Genomic DNA, 20,907 nt, shown 5'->3' with positions numbered 1-20,907 from the left:
GTTTCAGTGAGATCGGTTGATTCAGTGTGACTAATGTCTGGGTGGGTTATTGAGAAATCAATGGAATCTGTTTTTGGTCATATTTGGCATTTATTCTGTAGTTTGGTGTTTTCGACCATAGTTAGCCTGTTAATTTATGTGCACCTCATACTTACCCCTGAATGCTAGAGTATAAGATAGATATTGTAAATTGTTCTATCTTTATGACCTTATAAAGTTAATTTTGTTTGTTCAAAGCCTGTGGAATCTTTGTGGCTTTATTCTATCAGCAGGTGTCTTAAATCTCAAACTCTGTCTACTTTCATCAAAACGTTACAGGTCCCTAACTGGATCTCCCCCACAACCTGGGGTCTGGCCAAGAACCGTAACACCATGTACTGATTCCAAATCTACACTACCCGAAAATGTATACACACTGACCGTATCTGAGCCAGTGCTATGATTGTCAGATCAAGTGAATGTGCTTCCGAGGTCTTCAGCTGATTGTGCACTTCAAGGTGAAGCTTCACTAGCTGGCCAGGCAGCAAGTCTTGGTCATTTGAAAGGGGAGAGAATTGGGGTTGGGTGGGGGTGATCACAAAGTATCAAAGCAGACATAATTATGATCTTAAAAGAGCTGGAAGGAGCAATAGATGTTTTAGTCCAGAACTGATATTTAATTCACTGCATAACACAAGAAATGCATAACACAAACAGATACAGAAACATGAATTCTCAGCAGTAAGTCCTTATCTACAGATGTTAAAGATTCATTGATTCAATATCTCAAACTTCACGATATTTAGTCCAACTGGGGCAACAACCAAGCTTTGGCATCTCACTCACCCTGAACTTATCAAAATTAAAGAACATCTACACTAGATGCAAAAATGATACTCAACACAAATGTACAAAGATATTACTCCAGCTATTACAATTTGAACAGAACTCTCAATATGAAAGTTCTAAGATCGATGCTGAACCAAATTCTGCTTTTCAGCAAACTTGTAAATACAGGCAAGGGGAAAAGAAAATATCACCAGGTTACAGTTTCAGCTGGCTTCCCTTTTCTTTCAACACACTAGATGCAAGTTCCGAACATAAAACAACATCCCTGTGGTGGAGCTCGCACCAACAGGCAGTACAGCATCAAATTCCAGATGGAATTTTCTTTTGTGTAATTGTAAGTGGTTTAGAATTAATGCTTACTAATAAAAATTAGAAAACAAAAAGTATTACATACTTGGACAAGTTCTTAACTGCAGTATTTCCAGGACCAACAAAGTCAAATAAATGAAGTGAAAACATTCTCTTTAATATTTACTACTCAACAGCATCAAGACAAATCATGGGCAATACTTGTGCATGACTGATGAACAACATACTACAGGTTCTTTTATACAAAGGCTAAAATCAATCTTAAAATCAATTTTACAGAGTGTTCTGCACACTGATATATGAACCACCAGTGTTAGCTCTTCAGTGATATAGCAATCTAGTGATAAGCTACAAATTGTACTTCGGTAGAGGGGTACAACAGTCAATTTGGTTCATGCAGGATCATACTTGATTTATCCTGACTCAGGTTTCACTTCTTCAGTGGGCTGATTGACTTCAAGTAGCTCTGGAATGGAATCTTGCACAGATTCTGAAATAGGCTCTGTTGAAGCATGACCATGAACTCCAGACTGACTATCTGTGTGTGTTGGCACACTATATTTCATGAGGATGGCTTTCAACTGTGCCAGTGTGGCATCAGTACGGATCCCTGTTGGGTCAAAGTGGGTACGGCCGACTCGAAATCCAGCTTGCGTGAGATAAGGTAGAAATTTGTTTATCCTGTAGAAACAAGATAGCTTTTAAAAAAGAATCACAGGTGTACAAGAAGTTAGAGTAGCTCATGAAATGTAGAGGCCAGAAAGCAGTGGCACTGTACAAAATGACAGAAATTACATTGAAATATCATCATTACAGCTAAAGAAAAAGGCACTTGGAATGATAAGAGTGATGCTCACAACCCATAATTTTTGAACCTTCATAATGTGCCTTCTTCTGATCTTTTGGCCCTATAACAAGTTTAAGCGCATACAAAAATGTACAATTTAAAATCACAGGGGCTGTTGTTTGTGCCCCTTGAAATTGCATAAAACATTTCTGTATGTATAATGACATCAGTCTTTAAACTTCCCTCCTTGGTGATCACTTTTACTAAAATGACCTCCTACTCTAATTTGAATGAAATACATTTCAGAAAGTGAGGGGTCAGCAGGGGACAGAATTAGATATCTGGCAGTTAGAGGAAAACTCATGTATACTGAAAATCTCACTCAAACATCATATTGCGGCTATTTAAAATTAAGATTTCTAACACAAACTGAATAACAAAAAAAATGTTTGTCATTTTCCATGGACGCGCAATACCACTGAATGCACTGAGTGTGAAAAAGCACTCGTGGCAGTATTGAATAATGGAACATACTTTGCCTTTGCAAGAAATAATAAAATAATGATACTTTAAGTTCTACGTACACAGGTAGAAGAATTGGCTGGGCTATACACTGATTCCTACCAAGCACCCTCTATATTACTGTAAACTATTCCAAGACTTTCAGGAGTGTTCCAAACTCTGTCTCTAGTTCTGACAACTTTGTTCGCCAAAGTATTTTAATCATGGACCTTTTTATTTAACCTTTCACAGCAATTTTGTTTCTTGCTCTTAGTCAAAACAGAGGGGACAAAAATCATAGTTCGTCTTTATTCTGATTAATTTAAATGGACCAGTCAGAAAACATTGCTAAATTTGGGCAAGTGGAAGAATCCAACATTTGTTTTGTTTGGAAACTTGGAGCTGAGCCAGCCTTCAGCAGTGGCACTGGTGTGCAAAAAGCTATTTTAGAGGTCTGCTTTTGACTTCCAGTACAATCAGTTTGGTTTGAGTGAAATGTCTTTAACTCAGTCTAGCTCTGAGAGTATGAGATTTGTTTTGTTGTCCAACATTATAAACTGGTCTAGATTACTTGCTAGGCATTAGTTCCATTCCTCTTATTAGTGTAGGGGTGCACTAAATTTAAAAGACTACTGGAAGTCAGGATGGTTCAAGGGCTACAAGCAGTTTGGTGACCTGACAGTCTGAAGACCAGTTTTTCACATTCTCCATAAGATTAACATGCTACTTGCAAAGTCACAATATACCCAGGTTCTTCAGTTATTATTCTGGTGGTGCTTAATCACACGATCTACTTGGAGACTTCATAAAGAGCATGAGAGGGAGAGCACAGCGAGACTTCTAAAGAGGCATGAGAGGGAAAGAACAGCGAGATTTCATAAAGAGTGCAAGAGGGAAGAGGCAACTAGTGAGCGACAGGTGAGTAAACACTTAAGGTATGTAAATGCAGCTCGGCCATGTGGAATGTGCATCCTGCAGTATGTGGGAAGCCGCGCAAGCACAAAGTGCCCTCAATGACTACATCTGCAGGAAGTATCTTCAGCTGCAGAAACTTGAGCTCCGGGTTGCAGAACTTCAGCGGCAGCTGGAGTCACTGTGGTGCATTCGGAAGGCTGAGAATTACATGGATAGCACGTCTAGAGAGGTGGTCACATTATAGCTAAGAAGTACAAAGGCAGAGAGGGAATGGGTGACTGCAAGGCTATCTAAGAGAAACAGGCAGTTAGTGCAGGAATCCCCGAGGCTATCTCGCTCTCTAACCGCTTTTCCATTTTGTATACTGGTGAGCGAGATGGTTACTCAGAGGACTGTAGGAAGAGCCAAGTTGATGGCACCATGGGTGGCTCAACTGCACAGGAAGAGAGGAAGTGCTATAGTTGTAGGGGATTCCATAGTTGGAGGAGCAGACAGGCGTTGCTGAGGCCATTGATGTGACTCCAGGATGGTATATTGCCTTCCTGGTGCCAGGGTCAAGGATGTCACAGCGCAGCTGCGGGGCATTCGTTTGAGGGAGCACGACCAACCAGAGGTCCTGGTCCACATTGGGACCAATGACATAGGCAGGAAAAGGGACGAGGTCCTGAAAGCAGATTTTAGGGAGTTAGGAAGGAAATTGAAAAGCAGAACCTCAAGAGCAGTAATCTCAGGATTACTGCCAGTGCCATGTGCTAGTGAGCATAAGAATAGGAAGATTGAGCAGTTCAATACGTGGTTGGAGAAATGGAGTAAGAGGGAGGGCTTCAGATTTCTGAGGCATTGGGACTGGTTCTGGAACAGGTGGGACCTGTGCAAGAAGGATGGGCTACACCTTAACAGGACTGAGACTAATATTCTTGTGGGGAAGTTTGCTAATGCTGTTGGGGGGGATTTAAACTAGATTGGCAGGGGGATGGGAACCTGAATGGAAATTCAGAGAGGAGAGGAGAAAAACTGGCAGTGGGAGGTAGAGAAGTATTAACTAGTAAGGAGGATATATCAGAGAATAGTATCAAGGTAAACAGAATACTTGGGAGAATTTGATAGAACTAGGGTAGGCTATAGTAAGTCATTAGATGGGTCAGAGCAAGGGGGAAGTTAAAAAGCCTAAGTCAGGATTAATGTGCATGTATGTGAATGCACATAGTGTAGTTAATAAGATTGGTGAACTACAGGCACAGGTTGCCAAATAAAGCTATGATATTATTGCTATAACAGAGACCTGGCTCAAAGAAAGGCAGGGCTGGGCATTAAATATTCCTGGGTATAAGGCATTTAAAAGATACGGGAAAGAAGAGGGGTGGGGGGCGGGGGGGGGGAGTGGCAGTATTGATTAAGGATGGTATTACAGTTCTGGAGAGAGATGATGTTTCAGAAGAGTCAAGGTTGGAATCTCTCTGGCTGGAGGTGAGAAATGAAAAAGGTGCAATAACATTGTCTAGTGTAGTATATGGACCACCAACATGTGGATGGGATGTACAGAAACAAATTTGAAAAGAAATTACAGAGAGGTGCAAGAATTATAGAACAATTATAATGGGGGACTTCAATTATCCAAACATAGACTGGGATAGGAATAGTGCAAAGGGACAAGAAGGGCGAGAGTTCCTGGAGTGTGTGCAAGATAATTTTCTGCAGCAGTGCGTTTCTGGTCCAACGAGAGGGCAGGCACCGTTGGACGCGGTTCTGGGGAATGATTTGGCCCAAATGGATTAAATAACAGTGGGAGAGCATTTAGTGGACAGTGACCATTGTATCATAAGGTTTGGGTTGGCCATGGAGAAGGACAGGGAGCAATCCAGAGCAGGGATAATTAATTGGGAGGGAAGCCAACTTCGATGGGATGAGAATGCATCTGAGTCGAGTGAGTTGGAATCAAATGTTGGCGGAAAAGATGGTGGCTGAACAATGGGCTATTTTCAAAGAGATAGTATTGCAAGCAATGTCAGGGTATATTTCCTTGAAGGGGAAAGGTAGGACAAATAAACCTAGAACACCCTGGATGACGAGAGAAATAGAGGTGAAGATGAAAAGAAAGAAGTACGTGTATGACAGATGTCAGGTAGAAAATACAATGGAGAATCAGGCTGAATATAGAAGGATGAGTGGGGCAGTGAAAATGCTAATCAGAAAAGCAAGGATGAAGAATGAAAAGAGACTAGCAGCTAACATAAAAGGAAATCCCAAGGTCTTCTATAAGCATGTAAATAATAAAAGGGTGGTTAAAAAAATGGTAGGGTCAATTAGGGATAAAAGAAGAGACTTGCATGTGGAGTACTTTGCATCTGTCTTTACAAAGGAAGAGGATGCTACCCATGCCGAGGTGAGAGAGGAGGTAACTGGTACACTCAAGGAATTTACAATTGAGAAGGAGGAGGTATTAGAAAGGGTATCATTACTTAAAATTGATAAGGTACCAGGACCGGATGAGATGCATCCAAGAATACTGAGGAAGGTGAAAGTGGAAATTTCAGAGGTAATCTTCCAGTCTTCCTTAGGTACAGGGATGGTGCCAGAGGACTGGAGAAATGTGAAATGTTACACTCTTGTTCAAGAAGGGGTGCAAGGATAATGCCAGCAACTACAGACCAGTCAGTTTGACTTCAGTGGTAGGGAAACTTCTGGAAACTATAGTTTGGGACAAAGTCAATAGTCACTTAAACAGGTGCAGGGTAATTAAGGAAAGCCAGCATGGATTCATTAAGGGAAAATCATGTTTAACTAACTTTGAGTTTTTTGAGGAGGTAACATAGAAGGTTGATAAGGGCAATGCTGTTGATGTGGTGTATATGGATTTTCATAAGGCATTTGATACAGTGCCACATAATAAGACTTGTGAGAAAAATTCTAGCTCATGGAATAAAAGGGGAAGTAGGCACTTGGATAAGAAATTGGCTGAGTTACAGGAACAGAGTAGTGATAAATGGTTGTTTTTCAGATTGGAGGAATATCTGTAGTGGAGCTCCCCAGGGGTGAGTGTTGGAACTCTTGCTCTTCTTGATATATTAATGACCCAGGCTGTGCTGTGCAGGGCATGATTGCAAAATTTGCGGATGATATGAAGATTGGAAGCGTTGTCAACCGTGATAAGGATACTCTTGAACTTCAAAAGGACAGACATATTTTTGGATTGGGCAGACAAATAGCAGATGAAGTTCACTGCAGAGAAGTGTGAGGTGATTCATTTTGGCAGGAGGAATGTGGAGAGACAGTATAAAATATAGGGAGAAACACTAGAGGTGCTGCAGGAACAAAGGGACCTTGGTGTATATGTACATAAGTCATTGAAAGTGGCAAGGCATGTTGGGAGAGCAGTTAATAAAGCACATGGTATTCTTCATGAACAGTGTTGTTCCATTACAATCAACCCCATCTGAAGCCCGCATCACCTTGTGGAAAGACCGGCTCGCTAGTCTCGAACAACCCCCAGCGATGGAAATTCTACCGGATGAAAGCCTTCCCCCAGGAGCTAATTGCAACTGGGCAACCTGGACATGCCTTAACAGACTTAGGACTGGTGTAGGTCGTTCAAAGGTGTCACTAAGCAAATGAGGATATACAACCTACCCGACAACTTGTGAATGTGGAACTGAGCCACAGACTATGCAACATCTCCTGCAATGTCTATCGCTAGAGGAACCCTGCACTGTTGCAGATCTTGCCGAATTCAACAACAAGGTGCAAAAATGTGTCCAGTTCTGGCTGGGCCATGTATAGACTGTCTGTGGACACGATAAGAAGATGGTATTCTAGGTTTTATTAATAGAGACACTAAGTACAAGAGTAAGGAGGTCATGTTAAACTTGTATAAGTCACTAGTTAGGCCTCATCTGGAGTACTGTGTCCCGTTCTGGGTGCCATACTTGAGGAAGGATGTGAAGGCATTAAAGAGAGTACAGAGGAGATTCACAAGAATGATTCCAGGGATAAAAAAAAACTGTAGCTGTGGGGAAAGATTGGCGAGGTTGGGTCTGTTTTCTTTGGAGAAAAGGTTGACAGGAGGCTTGTTTAGAGGTATTCAAGATCCTGACGAATATGGACAGGGTAAATAGCAAGAAACTGTTCCCACTTAAAGAGTACATCAAGAACTAAAGGGCACAGATTCAAAATAATGGGCAGAAGGAGAAGTGATGTGAGGAAAAAAATTTTCATCCAGACGATGGTTGGAGTTTGGAATGAACTTCCTGAAAGGGTGGCAGAGGCAAATTCAATTGAGGTATTCAAGAGGGAATTGGATTGCTATCTGAAAAGAATGAGCAAGATTACAGGGATAAGACAGGGGAATGAGATTAGGTAGAATGCTCTTTCAGTGAGCCAGTGCAGACTCGATGGGCCGAATGGCCTCCTGCACTGTGAAGATTCTGTGGTTTCTGAAGGTGCTTGTGTGATGGGCATATAACTTCGTATGTTCATGTCAACTTGTTAAGGAGATTTTACATCGTCCTTCATTCTTATTTGGGGGATTTTCATGTACACATTCAACACTAAAAGTTGTACTGTAAACCAACTACTTAAACCAAGCACAATCTGCCTCCCTTCCAATTCCATAGCATCCCTTCTTGGTTTAATAAGTAAAAATATGGCAAAAGTGTGTAGTCCTAACTATTAAATCATCAGATCAATCTCTGGAGAAATTTAATGTGACAAGGTGACATGCAGTTTAAAATTTTTTTTTGGAAGTTGCTTGCGCCTTTGAATGGGCCGTGGCACAAAAAGCTAATTAAAACGGTTCTCACTTTTAAAAATATGTTACAATAGAAATAATAAGCACATTAGATAGAAAATAAAGGAAACTTAAATAATTATAAAGGAGCATGTGGAAAAGGGAAAACAGAAGGCAGAATGTTGAAATGTTATTTTTGTTTTAGATGTATAGGGTAAATTACTGTAATAAAACTGCTTCTCACGTCTCTGCAACTTTATTGGGGGGACTCTCAAGGATTGTTTCAGGTCATCGTTTGGTAGTTGAAAGAAAATCTGGTTCCAGATGCCTTAAAATTCAAGAACTTGGGAGCAGCCAAAGGTTTAAACTAGCAAATCAGCTTATTTTCGTAAAACTGGAGCTCGGCACATGTTGGATGAAAAATACTGGAACGGGTTAGTCACAGCATTAAATGTTCTACCCACATGGAGTTTGAACCTCAAAGGATGAATCCACTCAATATTCTAAAATGACTAACTTTCATTGTGGTGGACTGTTGGCTGATGTCATGATTGCATCCCACCCCATTACATCAGGTCCTGATCTCCTCCCCATTGTTATGAGGAAGTGACTTGTAGAGGCCATGTGCTGTTCCAGGGGGAAAATGTTTGAAAACAGACATGAGTCATTGCTAGGGTGTGCTTACAAGCACTCCAACAGCACATTTCAAAGCAGCATTGACAGGATCTTGGGAGCAGGTTCAATACTTTCACTCAGCCATGGATAATATTCAGCACATGGAAACCCAAATGGGAAAGGTGCTGTCTTAAGCAGATGGCTCTTTCACCAAGCATTTCAGTTGCTTTGGAGAAAAGTCAATTCACTGCAAATTTATTTCTCATGGATAAAGAACATGTTGATTTCCTTTTCCTCGTCATCTGTAGAAATGGCCCCCAGTTGTGAAACATTATGTATAGTACTTAACTGGAAGTTACTTCACAAACATATGAACAATGCTGAATAGGAAAAGACCTACTGGTTCATCCAGCCTGTGCCACACAATTGTGATGGCTTGTGTATCACAACATACACACAACCCATCTCACCTGGAACCATATGGGCTCCTGAAAGATGTGAAAAAAGATAAAACCCAGGCCAATTTAGGAGGGAAAAAAAAATCTGTGAAATTCCTCTCTGACCCACTTAGGCGATCAAAACTAGACAGGGGATCACTCTGGTCCTAAATTCTATCTTATGTACAAGGTGATCTCCGTCCCAGCTAGAAACTGGTCCAGCTCTTGCTTGAAGGAATTCAGTGAACCAGTGTTCACCACATGAGCTGATAGTCTGTTCCAGAGCCCACTGTTTCCTGGGAAAGGAACCACCTCCTAACATCTAACCTAAATCTGGCCTCAACTTAAAATCGTGACCACTGGTCTTCCAAAACTATTTAATTGAAACAAACTATCTACGTGAACACAACTTTATTCCCTTCATCCCTACAAGCCTCAATCAAATCACCCAAGTCTATGCTTCTTTAAAATGTAGAGTCCCAGGCTCTTTTAGCCTATCTTGACAACCTCAATTGAAGGCGATGTCCATGTGTTGCAAACCAATAAGTACCCTGGATAATTGAGAATGCTGGAATTCTGAATTAAAATCAGAAATTGTTATGAATACACTGATGGTTGATCAGCATGTTAAATAGGCAAGTTAAGGCTTTAGCTGGGAGTCTTCAACAGAACTCATGGCAGGTGGGGGGAGTGGGGGTGTCACATTTCATAACGTGAACCTAATTTTCCTGTTCAAAGTCTGACTGATTTGTTGTGCATTTTCAGTATTTTCTGTTCCTATCACTGGAAAACCTATCGTGTTAAATACTTTATAATCATGTAACCAGACAAAAGCAGAAGACAGGCACACAAACAAATACTCTCAAGATAAGATCTGTTTTGAGATTTGCTCTGTTGTCTTCATAGTTTAGATTTCTTAGCTAATTATGACAATTGTTTTTGATTAATTATATCAGGCAGATATTAAAAAAAATCCATGGTACCCACAAAATACAATCTCTTTCTTCTTACAAAATACCCAGAATGAAAATACTCTTGCAACTGAGCATTGCCATTTTTGTAGGAGATCAATGGCTGACATAACAAGTCATTGCATCTCAAAAGTAACTCATTGTGTGAAATGCATTGAGACAGGATAAAGTGCTAAATAGATGCAACTTTTTTCAGGTAACAAAGTTGTCAGTTAATATTTTCCTTTAACTTGAATTTACCTAAAATATGCACCAGGGAGTTTTGAATTTATTAAACATGCAAATGTTAAATTCATGTTAAGCTAATATAACAAAGGGTTTGATGTTAATGGTAATTTGCACTGAGCATAGAAGTTATATTTTAAACTGCTTCACAGAGGCGTAAAGGGAAAAACAGAACTGGGCCAAAGGAGAGATTAAGAAGGGGCTTGGTCTAACAAGTGAATTTTAAGGAGGGTTTTGTAGGAGAAGTGCAAGGTAGGCAGGCAGAGCAATTTAGGAAGAGAATTCCAGAGTGAGAACTAGGTAGCTGAGGGCAGAGCCATAAGGTGTTGAGGTGATAGGTGGTATGCACAAGAGGCCAGAATCAGAGGAATGGCAATTTTGAGCATGGGGATTGGCCAAAGATTAAGTGAGTTGAGGCTATTGAGGAAAATAAAAGGATGTAAATTTTAAAGTTGGGTGTTGGGTGAATGAAATCCAAAGCAGGTAAGTGAGGACAGGTGTGATCGGCGAATGGGTCATGGTGCAGGACACAACATCGAGAGCAGTATTGGATAAGCTGAAGTGTACGAAGCTGGAGGGTGGGAGGTTGCCCAGTACGGTGTTAGAATAATTGAGGTTGGAGGTGACAAAGGCATGGCTGAGTGTTTCAGAGGTAGATGGGCTAAGATAGGCGAGAGGGGAGCAATGGGGATGAAAGTAGACAGAGGGGATATATGATTAGAAACTCAGCTTGTGGTCAATCAAGACGCCATGACTGCAAACAGTCTGGCTCAGGCCATGATGGTGGCCAAGGAGGAGGATGGATTCAGGGGCAAAGATACATAGTTTGCAGCCAGGGCATTTTTGTTTTATTCTTTCATGGGATGTGAGCGTTGCTGGCAAGGCCAGCATTTGTTGCCCATCCCTAACAGCCCTTGAGAAGGTGGTGGCGAGCTGCCTTCTTGAACTGTTGCAGTCCATGTGGTGTGTGTACACCCACAGTGATGTTAGGGAGGGAGTTCCTGGGTTTTGACCTAGTTACAGTGGAGCAATGGCGATTTAGTTCCAAATCAGGATAGTGGTATTTCCAGGAGTATTGCTGCCCTTGCCTAGGTGGTAGAACTTGAGAGTTGGAAGGTGTTGCTGAAGACAAGTTGCTGCAGTGCATCTTGTATATGGTACACACTACTGCATGGTGCGCTGGTGGTGGAGGAGGGAGTGAATGTTTAAGGTGGTGGATGGGGTGCCAGTCAAGTGGAATGCTTTGTCTTAGATGGATTTGAGCTTTGCGTGTTGGAGCCGCGATCACCCAAGCAAGTGGAGAATGTTCCGTCACACTCCTGATTTGTGTCGAGTAGAGGGCTTTGAGGTGATAGGTGGTGAGTTACTCACTGCAGAATTACCAGCCTCTGACCCACTCTTGTAGCCACAGTATTTATATGACTGGTCCAGCTAGGCTTCTGGTCAATGGTAACGCCCAGGATGTTGATGGCAAGGGATTCATTGCCATTGAGTGTCAAGGAGAGATGGTTAGATTCTCTCTTACTGGAGATGGTTATTGCCTGGTAATAGCATGGCGTGAATATTACTTGTCATTTATCAGCCCAAGCCTGACTGTTGCCCTGGTCTTGTTGCATATGGACACGGAATGCTTCAATATCTAAGGAGACACGAACGATACTGATTACTATGCAATCAGCAAACATCCCCCACTTCTGATCTCTTCATGGAGGTGAGAACATTGAGGAAGCTGCTGAAGATGCCTCGGCCTAGGACACTACCCTAAGGAACAGCTGCAGCGACGTCCTGGGGCTGAGGTGATTAACCTCCAACAACCACAACCATCTTCCTTTGTGTTATATATTGTGTCAACCAATGATGTCAGATTTAGTCCCTTGAATTTCTCCAGTACTTTTTCTCTGCTGATATAAATTACCTTAATTTCCTCACTGTTATCAGCCCCTAGATTATCCTCTATTTCTGATATGTAAATTGTCTTCTAATGTTATACACCAGAAATTGAAGGTAACCCAAGAGTGAGGTATGTCTGGTGCTGCTCCTGGCGTGCTCTTCTGCAATCCTCTTTGAACCAGGGTTGAACCTCTGGCTTGATAAGAGGGTAGAGGAAGGATATGTTGGACCGTGAGGTTACAGATTGTAGTTGAATATAATTCTGCTGCTGCTGTCAGCCCACAGTGACTTGTGGAAGCCCAATTTTGAGATGCTAGATCTGTTCTGAATCTATTCCATTTAGCATCGTGGTGGTATCACGTTGTCGTCGTTAGCTGTCCCTCAATCAAGGATGACATCTATTCAGGGAGCCAGGGTGCAGAATTTGCTTCCTTTTCTTTCCTTCTCTGCTGCCACTCTACCAAATCATTAAGGCATTTGGATTTGAGGCATGATGCAGCTTGATGGACGAGTTGTTGCTATTTTAAACGATTGGTAGCAAGCTCCTCGCAGTCATTAATGGCAATGCTGTTGTGCTTTAAGGAGAGCTTCAGAGTGTCTTCGTAGCATTTTCTTTGTCCTACCCTAAAACTCTGGTCTTCTGAGTGTTGAGAAAGCAGGACCTGTGGGGAGGTGCTTTTTGGCCATCCAGATATAGTGCCCAGTTCACTGTAGTTGATTCTGCATCAGTTTTGCCTGAACACTTTGCGGAGTTGGATTCATGAAGGACACTAGCGTTTGTTCAACGGTCATCCCATTGAATTTGGAGGATGTGGTGGAGGCATTACTGGTGGCATTTCTGTAGCTGATACATAGTTCAGGTTGCATTGCAGTATAGAGGTGTCGTGATGACAATGCTTTGTACACAAGGACTTTTATTGACTTGTAGAGGTCTTCATCGTCAAACATTCTTTGCCATAGTTTGCAGAAGGCTGAACAGGTGCAACTGATCTGGTGTTAGGTCTCCTTGTCAATGCTGGCCTTTTGAGAGGGGTGTCTGCCAAGGTATGGGAAGTGCTCAACATATTCCAAGTCTCTCCTTCCACATATATGGGAGGTGGAATATTTGGCTGACCAGTTCTGGGTTGATATGAGTTTTGTTTTGGCAACATTCAAGGGCATTCTTATGTGCAGAATTGAAGAGATTGAGAGTGACTTGCAAATCCGGTGCAGAGTGGACATTAATACCGCAGTCACCTGCAAATGTAGATTATGTATGTCTGATGGTCAGTTTAGTTTTGACACAGAAGCAAATAAGGTTAAAGTTTTTCACCTAGGTGCTATCTAAAACTCACGCCAGAGGGCAGTTGGTCTTTGATGAGTAGCCACCTTCAGGTAGATTGTGAACAGTGTGGGGCTATCATACATCTTTGCTTGACTCCGGTTTTGATTTTGAAGGGGACTGTTTCAAATCTCCCGCTCAAGACAGTTGCAATCATATCATCACAAAGCAGCTGCAGGAGTGTGAAGAAGTTTCTTGGACATTCAAATCTCTGTGGCACAAACCACAGAGCCTTGCGATCTACTGAGTCAAATGCCCTGGTCAGGTCAATAAATGCAATGATCAGTTCCTGGTATTGTTCTCGATATTTTTCTTGGATTTGTCTGCAACAAAGGCCATGTTGGAGGTTCCTCTGGAAGGTCTAAAGCCACAATGTCTCTGGGAGGATTTCCACAGCTACTGTTGAGGAGGAGGGGTGGTGGGATGGGGAACAGGAGTGTGGGGGCTGTACTTTATCCTCCCAAATCTGTAGGATGAATGCATGGAGTCTTGGTGTAAACATAAGCTCACCAGCTTTGAAGACCTCAGCTGGCAATGCCACACAACACAATGGATAGTATCTCAGTATGAAGACGGGACTTCACTCCCACAAGGATTGTGTGATGGTCTCTCCTACCAGCACCGTCATGGACAGATGCATCTCTGATAGGTAGATTAATGAGGATTAGGTCAAGTAGGTTTTTCCATCCTGTTGATTCCCTCACCACCTACTGCAGACCCAGTCTCACAGCTACGTCCTTTAGGACTTGGCCTGCTTGGTCAGCCGTGGTGCTAAAGAGCCATCCTTGGTGATGGGTATTGAAGGACCCCACAGTACACTCTGTGCCTTTGCTACCCACGTCCAAATGGTTTTCAATATGGAGGAGTACTAATTCATCAGTTGAGGTGGATCGCAGAAGGGCGGGGGGTAGGTGATAATCAGCAAAAGGTTTCCCTGTCCACATTTGGCCTGATGCCATGAGACTTCATAGAGCCCAGGGTGAATGTTGTGGACTCCGAGAGCAATTCCCTTCCAATTGTATGCCATTGTGCCGCCACCTTGAGTGGATCTGTCCTGCCATTGGGACAGGACATATCCAGGGATAGTGATGGAGGTCTCTGGGACATTGCCTGTAAGATATGATTCTGAGAGTGTGACTATGTCAGACTGTTGCTTGACCAGTCTGTGGGACAACTCTCCCAATTTTGTCACACGCTCCCGGATGTTAGTAAGGAGGACTTTTCAGGGTCGACTCGGCAGGGGTCCTGTTGTCATTTCATGTATAGTTCAAAGCCAGGTAGACTGACTGGTTTTATTCCTTTTCAACTTTATTATGGCAGTTCAGTACAACTGAGTACTTCACTAGGTCAATTCAGAGTGCAGATAAGGGTCAACTATGTTGCTGTGGGTCTGGAGTCAATTGTAAGCCAGATAAGGTAAAGGATGGCAGATTTCCTTCCCTGAAGGACAACAGCTTGGTTTTCCTAAAATTTAGGTGGAGGAAATTATGGCTCATCTAAGACTGCATGTTTGACAAGCAAATAGCACACAACCCATGGGGGGGGTTGAGATGAGTAATAGAGAGTAGAGCTGGATGCCGTAGTTGTACCTGTGGAAGCTAAATTTATGTCGAAAGGTAGGTGTTGCCAAGCAGCTGTATCAGGAAGGTCAAAGGACCAGGGATAGATCCTTGGGGGGGATTCAGAAAAGATGAGGCAGAGGTGAGATAAGTCAGGTGATAAACACATTGATGAGACTGGAACCAAGCAAGAACAATATGGAGCTGAATAAAGAAGTGGCTTGGAGAAGGATGGTATAGTTGAACTGTGTCAATGACTGTAGAGAGACCATGGAGGGATAATGCACCCATAGTCACTGTGACAGAATGAATAATTCACAATTTGGTTAGGACTATTCTGATCCTATGGGAGAAGCAGAAATACGATTGGCTTCAGAGTTGTGTGAGTGGTGGGCTCAGATCTGTTTAAGCACTAGTTTTAAAACTATTACTAAGAAACAGTGGTGACAGAAGTATCATTTAAATAAAAAAAACTATTTGCAGATGTACTGAAGTGCTGTACTTAAAACTACTTTCTTTTCTCTCTTTTTTAAAAAAGGACCCATTGATCAGTTAAAAAGGCAATCTGCTATATTAAGGAAGCAGTCATGGCAGCAACTGGTCGACATAGAAGAAATTTCATACAAGAACTTGGATTTAAAGTGGATGCATGTTGAATACTGAAGGGGGCATGAACTCAGCTCTTAAATTATGCATAAATATAGATTTCAGCTGGAAACCAAATAAAAATGAATATCCTTGATGTCAATGTTTCTTACAAATACAGTATTTCATAATTTCTGATTACTTAATAGGTCTAGGGAACAGTCACATAAGTAGGCTTCAAGAAGTTCCTCAATAAAGAAAGAGCAGCATTAACTTCTGAACTGTGGCCAATCCTACATGTTCAGTAAAGCTGTTTAGCAGAACTTGCCAGCAGCTGTGAGAGCCAAACTGACTGGTGAAACCTTAGAATGGAAGAGTTTACAAATGGACAGAAAGAGAAAAGAACCTGCAATGCCTTACTTTGGGATGTTCATTCCTCGAATACTATGCCTATGGATGCTGTAGTAGAAGGGAGGATGCTCCACAGGAATATCTCCTTTCTGACGTTTTGCTGCATTTCCAGACACGTCATTACCCTTCCGTTTGTCTGGCAAAGTGGAAATTGGGAATATTCATTGGTTACAAGAATTGCTAGTAGGACATTGCTATATACAGCACAGATTCAAACCACTCTCATTACTCATACAGTGCACAGAGCAAATTAATTGAACAAGCTATTAACTTTTAGAATTATTGGTCAGAACTTTTCATCCCGCACCTGACCTGAACAGGAGTGAAATAGTACGCGATCACGTCGGGTGAGCATCCCAACATCATCGCGCACTCTTGATCTTTCGGTCGCCAGGCGCGCATGAGAGGCAGCAGCGCGCCCACCAACAATTAAGAGGCCTATTAAGGCCCTTAATCAATTAATTAAATTGAATTTTTTGCTACCCATCCAACTATTTGGTTGGCAGGTGGGTGAATAGGCCAGGCGGCCTTTGCATTTTTAACGAAACCTCATCCACGGGCGCGATGAGGTTTCGAACAGTGACTAAAAAGCCAATAGAAATTTTAAAACTCATATTGCACATGTCCCTGTTCATGTGACAGAGTCACATGTGGGGACATGTTTTCCTTATTTTTAAAATCTTTATTTGTCATGTTAAAAATCTTCAGCTCCTTGAGGCAGCTCTGTGCCTTCAGGGAGCTTTCACTGAGCACACCCCTGTGCATGCGCACACTTCAGTGCTCGCGCTCCTCCCGCCCCACCCCAGCAGCGCTGAGGTTATCAGCGCGTGCTTCACACCGTTAATTGGCCAGCCAGCGTGAAGTCATGGTCAGGACCCACGTCTTCCTGATTCAAAATAATAAATTGAATCGATCCAAGTCAAATGATTAGCCTGAAATATGTTGACTTAATTGTGATTGCTACTCTGTAAAATCATAGGTTATCCATTAGATGCTTTACACTTATGCTCGTTTTGGTATCCTAACATGCTACAGCACTTCGTTTGTCTCATTCTAATAGTAATAATAGCTTAGCCTTTACCTCATGTTTATGAAATAGCATTAGACAGAATTTAAACCACAGAAATAGGTCATTTGGGCCAAGTGGCCTATGCTGGTGTTTATGCTGTATACGAGCCTCCTCCTGCCTAATTTCATTTTACCCTATCAGCATATTTTCCATTCCTTTCTCCCTTATGTACTTATCTAGCTTCCCTTTAAATACATTTATTCAACTCATTTTAACTCCTATCACATTCGAACCACTTTCTGGGTAAAGAAGTTTCTCCTGAATTCCTTATTAGATTTATTAGCGACTATCTTATATTTATGGTTTTCCCCACAAGTGGAAGCATGTTCGCTACATCTACTTTACTGATTCCCCCCTCATAATTTTAATCCTTAGCCTTCTCATTTCTGGAGAAAAGAGCCCCGTCCTGTTCGGTCTATAAGAACTGCAGAGAGTTGTTTAGTGATGTTCAAATGCCATAACTCATACTGCACACAATTGATTCTGACACCCATCACCTCGGACAAATTATAGTAATGCTGATTATAAGACACCGAGACCATTATGGTCCTGTTGGTTCCAAACGTATACATCTAACAGCTGGTTACAACAAAAAATTGAATTTTCCAGAGCATTTATTAAGTCTCAGCAATAAATTGCATTTGTATAGTGCCTTTATTGTACTAAAACATCCAAAAGTATTTTAGTGTTAGCAAATGCAATTTGATCCCAAGCTACATAAGGACTTTTAGGAAAGGTGACCAAAAGCTTGGTCAAAGGGGTAGGTTTTAAGGAGATCTTTAAAGATGGAGAGGGGTAGAGAGGGAATTCCAGGGATTAGGGCCTAGGCAACTGAAGAAATAGCCACCAATGGTGGGGATATGCAAAAGGCCAGAATTGGAGGAACGTAGCTATCTCGGAGGGTTGTGGAGCTACGGGACATTAGAGATAGGGAGGGGGGCAAGGCCATGGAGGGATTTGAAACAGGATGAGAAGCTTAGGTTGATAGGTGAATGGGACTTGGTGAGAGTTAGGATTCGGGCAACAGAGCTTTGGATGAGCTCAAGTTTACTGTCAGAATTCAGTGATTGCACTAGCCATAGACATCAGGAGCTGATACAGCTATCATGGATCTTGGCACAATATAAAAGCAACTGAAAGTTAGTTATAAGTTGGCTACAACTGTGAGAACTGCAACTCTGAAATTAGTGGTTTATTTAATCATTAGATGAATGAAGGGGAAGGAAGACATTTGGTCAAATCTTGGATCATTAATCCAGAAGGAAAACTCTACAACACCCCAATTACGCTAGAGGCTGTTGAATGTTTTTTGGTCTTTACTACCCTTCCTCAAAGCACTGATTATGCTGAAGAAATTTTTCCTGACATCAGGCAAAAATTTGCCACTCTTTAGTTTCAGCCAATACCCCATTATCTCACTGTTTTGATCTTTAAAGAAATACTCAACAGTTTTCATTTTCTACACTGAATAGTGACCTCGCAGTGATAAGGTATACAGTGTCCTCTGAAGGCTATGGGGCCCTAGTTTCTTTAACCTTCTTTAGTTAAGTTCTCTGATGCGGAGGATCAATATCACAGTTCTTTGAATTGCATCCAGGACTTCAATGTTTCACTTGGGTCTTTATTGGACAATATTTAAAGTGCACACTAAAAACAGTACTGTACAATGTTGGCAGAATTTCCTCTGACTTGTACAACAAATGACTGGCAAAACCAGAGGTAGCAGAGGGTGGTTGTGAATGAGGCCACATCAACATGACAACCAGTCGCTAGACGGTAACAGCAAACAATCAGGAAGAGGCAAACTGCATACAAAGGCATCTGAATAGGCTGCGAAGATGGATTGATGAATGACAAATGGAATTTAATGCAGAAAATGAAAAGTAATGAGAGCTGAACAGTGGGAAAAAGTAAATCAGTGGGAATATGAACCAGAGCAAACTACTGGAGATGTCAGAAATATGAAATAAAAACACAAAGTGCAGGTCGGGGCAGCGTCTGTGAGAACATAAACTGAATGGCACCAAGCTTCAGGGTGCAACACAGGAGAGAATCTCGGGTATTGTGGATGGTTTATTGAAACCCAATAGTCTGGAGTGCAGCAGCAAGGACAGTGAACTAGATCATGGGTGTAGATCTCAAAATATAGTGGACAATGTTAACTCCCTCCAGGATAGGTGGAGTTTAAAATTTCTAAAATGAGAACTCTGACTTTGGTTTTAGCAGAGGTGGGTTGGAGGTCCAGTGACTTACCTGCAGCCTGGAGGTTAACCACTAATTTAAATATTTAGATGAGGCTATGCTTCATATTTAACGCGTTTCTGGCCTCAGGAAAGCCAGTAGCTGAATGAAGTCGAGACTAGAACCCCAAAAAATTTAAAATCAGGACCTGCCAGTAAATTCAACAGGATTTCCAGGAAACATATACTTCCAGTTTCTCAATTTCTAACTTCCTTCCCTCAACACCCAAACCAAGAAATGTAAATGTACATTGCGTTGGTACAATCACATCTTGATTACTGGGCCCAATTCTGATAACCGTGGTATAACAAGGAAATCTAAAATGAACAGAATGTTGGAAATAGTCAGCAAGTCTGGCAGCAATATTTTGCTCTTCTATAAACATACAAACATAAGAATTAGGTGTAGGATTAGGCCAATCGTTCCCTCAAGCCTGCTCCGCCATTTGTTAAGATCATGACTGAACTGATTGTGGCTCTACTTTCCTTGTTTACCCCCATATCCTTTGACTCCCTTGTCAGTCAAGAAGCTAATATGAACATATAAATTAGGAATGCGAATATACAAATATTCAAACATCGGAGGCCGTGTAGAAAGTGAACCCTAATATGATCTTCAAGATTGTGACAATCTATAGAACTCAGTGCAGGGCTCAAAGTTTAAAAGAGAGAAGGTGCACTGATGGTTTAAATTTAACCACATTACATAGAGGATGATAGAATATCTGGAAGGGCAGCCCAGATAGTGCAATGATTTCAAGGGAGAACTGAATAGATATTTGAGGAAACGGACAATACAGCTTTTGGGACAAGCAAGAGGAGAATCTTTCCACTCCTGTGCTTTTTTTTTAATCTTCCTATTACGTCCACAATTTTTAATTGCTCTTTGCAGAGATAAATTTAATTTCATTATTCACTGATGGAGAGTCACGTGCACCTCCTGGTTGCATTTACAGCTGAAAGTTCTTTGGCATTATTTATGGTGGAAAAGTCATTATCCACACTCCTGTTATCTGCTATCTTGACCATCTGCCAGAATCTGTACAGGATACAACCTTGGATGAATTGTGGTTTGTCATCTTGTTGAAGAAAATTATGTAATATATTTCTGCTACCTCTATATGTTCTCACTCCATATCATGCTTGATCGGAACTCCATTCAACACCTTAAATGTTCATTCCCTCCACCGCTGATGCACAGTGGCAGCAGTGTGTACCATATGCAAGATGCACTGCAGCAACTCACCAATCCTCCTTCGACAGTACCTTCCAAACCTGCAACCTCTACCACCTAGAAGGACAAGGGCAGCAGCGCATGGGAACACCACCACTTGAAAGTTCCTCGCCTAGCCACACACTATCCTAACTTGGAATCATAATGCTGTTCCTTCACTGTCCTCAGGTCAAAAGCCTGGAACTCCCTTCCTAACGGCATGGTAGTCATATCAAAACCAGAAGGACTGCAGCTGTTCAAAAAAGAGGCTCACCAACACCTTCTCAAGAGCAATTATGGATGGGCAA

The 20,907-nt window shown here is 41.8% G+C and overlaps 1 protein-coding gene across 5 annotated transcripts in view; it reads right to left on the bottom strand.

Moving 5' to 3' along the window:
* Positions 1–637: 637 nt before the first annotated feature.
* trmt1l (tRNA methyltransferase 1-like) overlaps positions 638–20,907 on the bottom strand; it is a 70,952-nt gene continuing 50,682 nt past the window's right edge. For 4 of the 5 annotated variants that reach the window (XM_078561410.1, XM_078561408.1, XM_078561411.1 and 1 more), the window contains 2 exons: positions 16,087–16,213; positions 638–1,818 (listed from right to left, as the gene is read on the bottom strand). In XM_078561410.1, coding sequence (XP_078417536.1) covers positions 1,551–1,818; positions 16,087–16,213 — 395 coding nt within the window. In that variant the 3' untranslated portion in view covers positions 638–1,550. The remainder of the gene's footprint in view (positions 1,819–16,086; positions 16,214–20,907) is intronic. The other variant, XM_078561412.1, reaches the window with a different exon arrangement.

This window comes from Cetorhinus maximus, chromosome 17 (assembly GCF_964194155.1).
Source record: "Cetorhinus maximus chromosome 17, sCetMax3.hap1.1, whole genome shotgun sequence".
NCBI classification, from domain to species: domain Eukaryota; kingdom Metazoa; phylum Chordata; class Chondrichthyes; order Lamniformes; family Cetorhinidae; genus Cetorhinus; species Cetorhinus maximus.
Note: the sequence above shows the minus strand (reverse complement) of the source record. Positions and strands in the feature narration are given on the sequence as shown.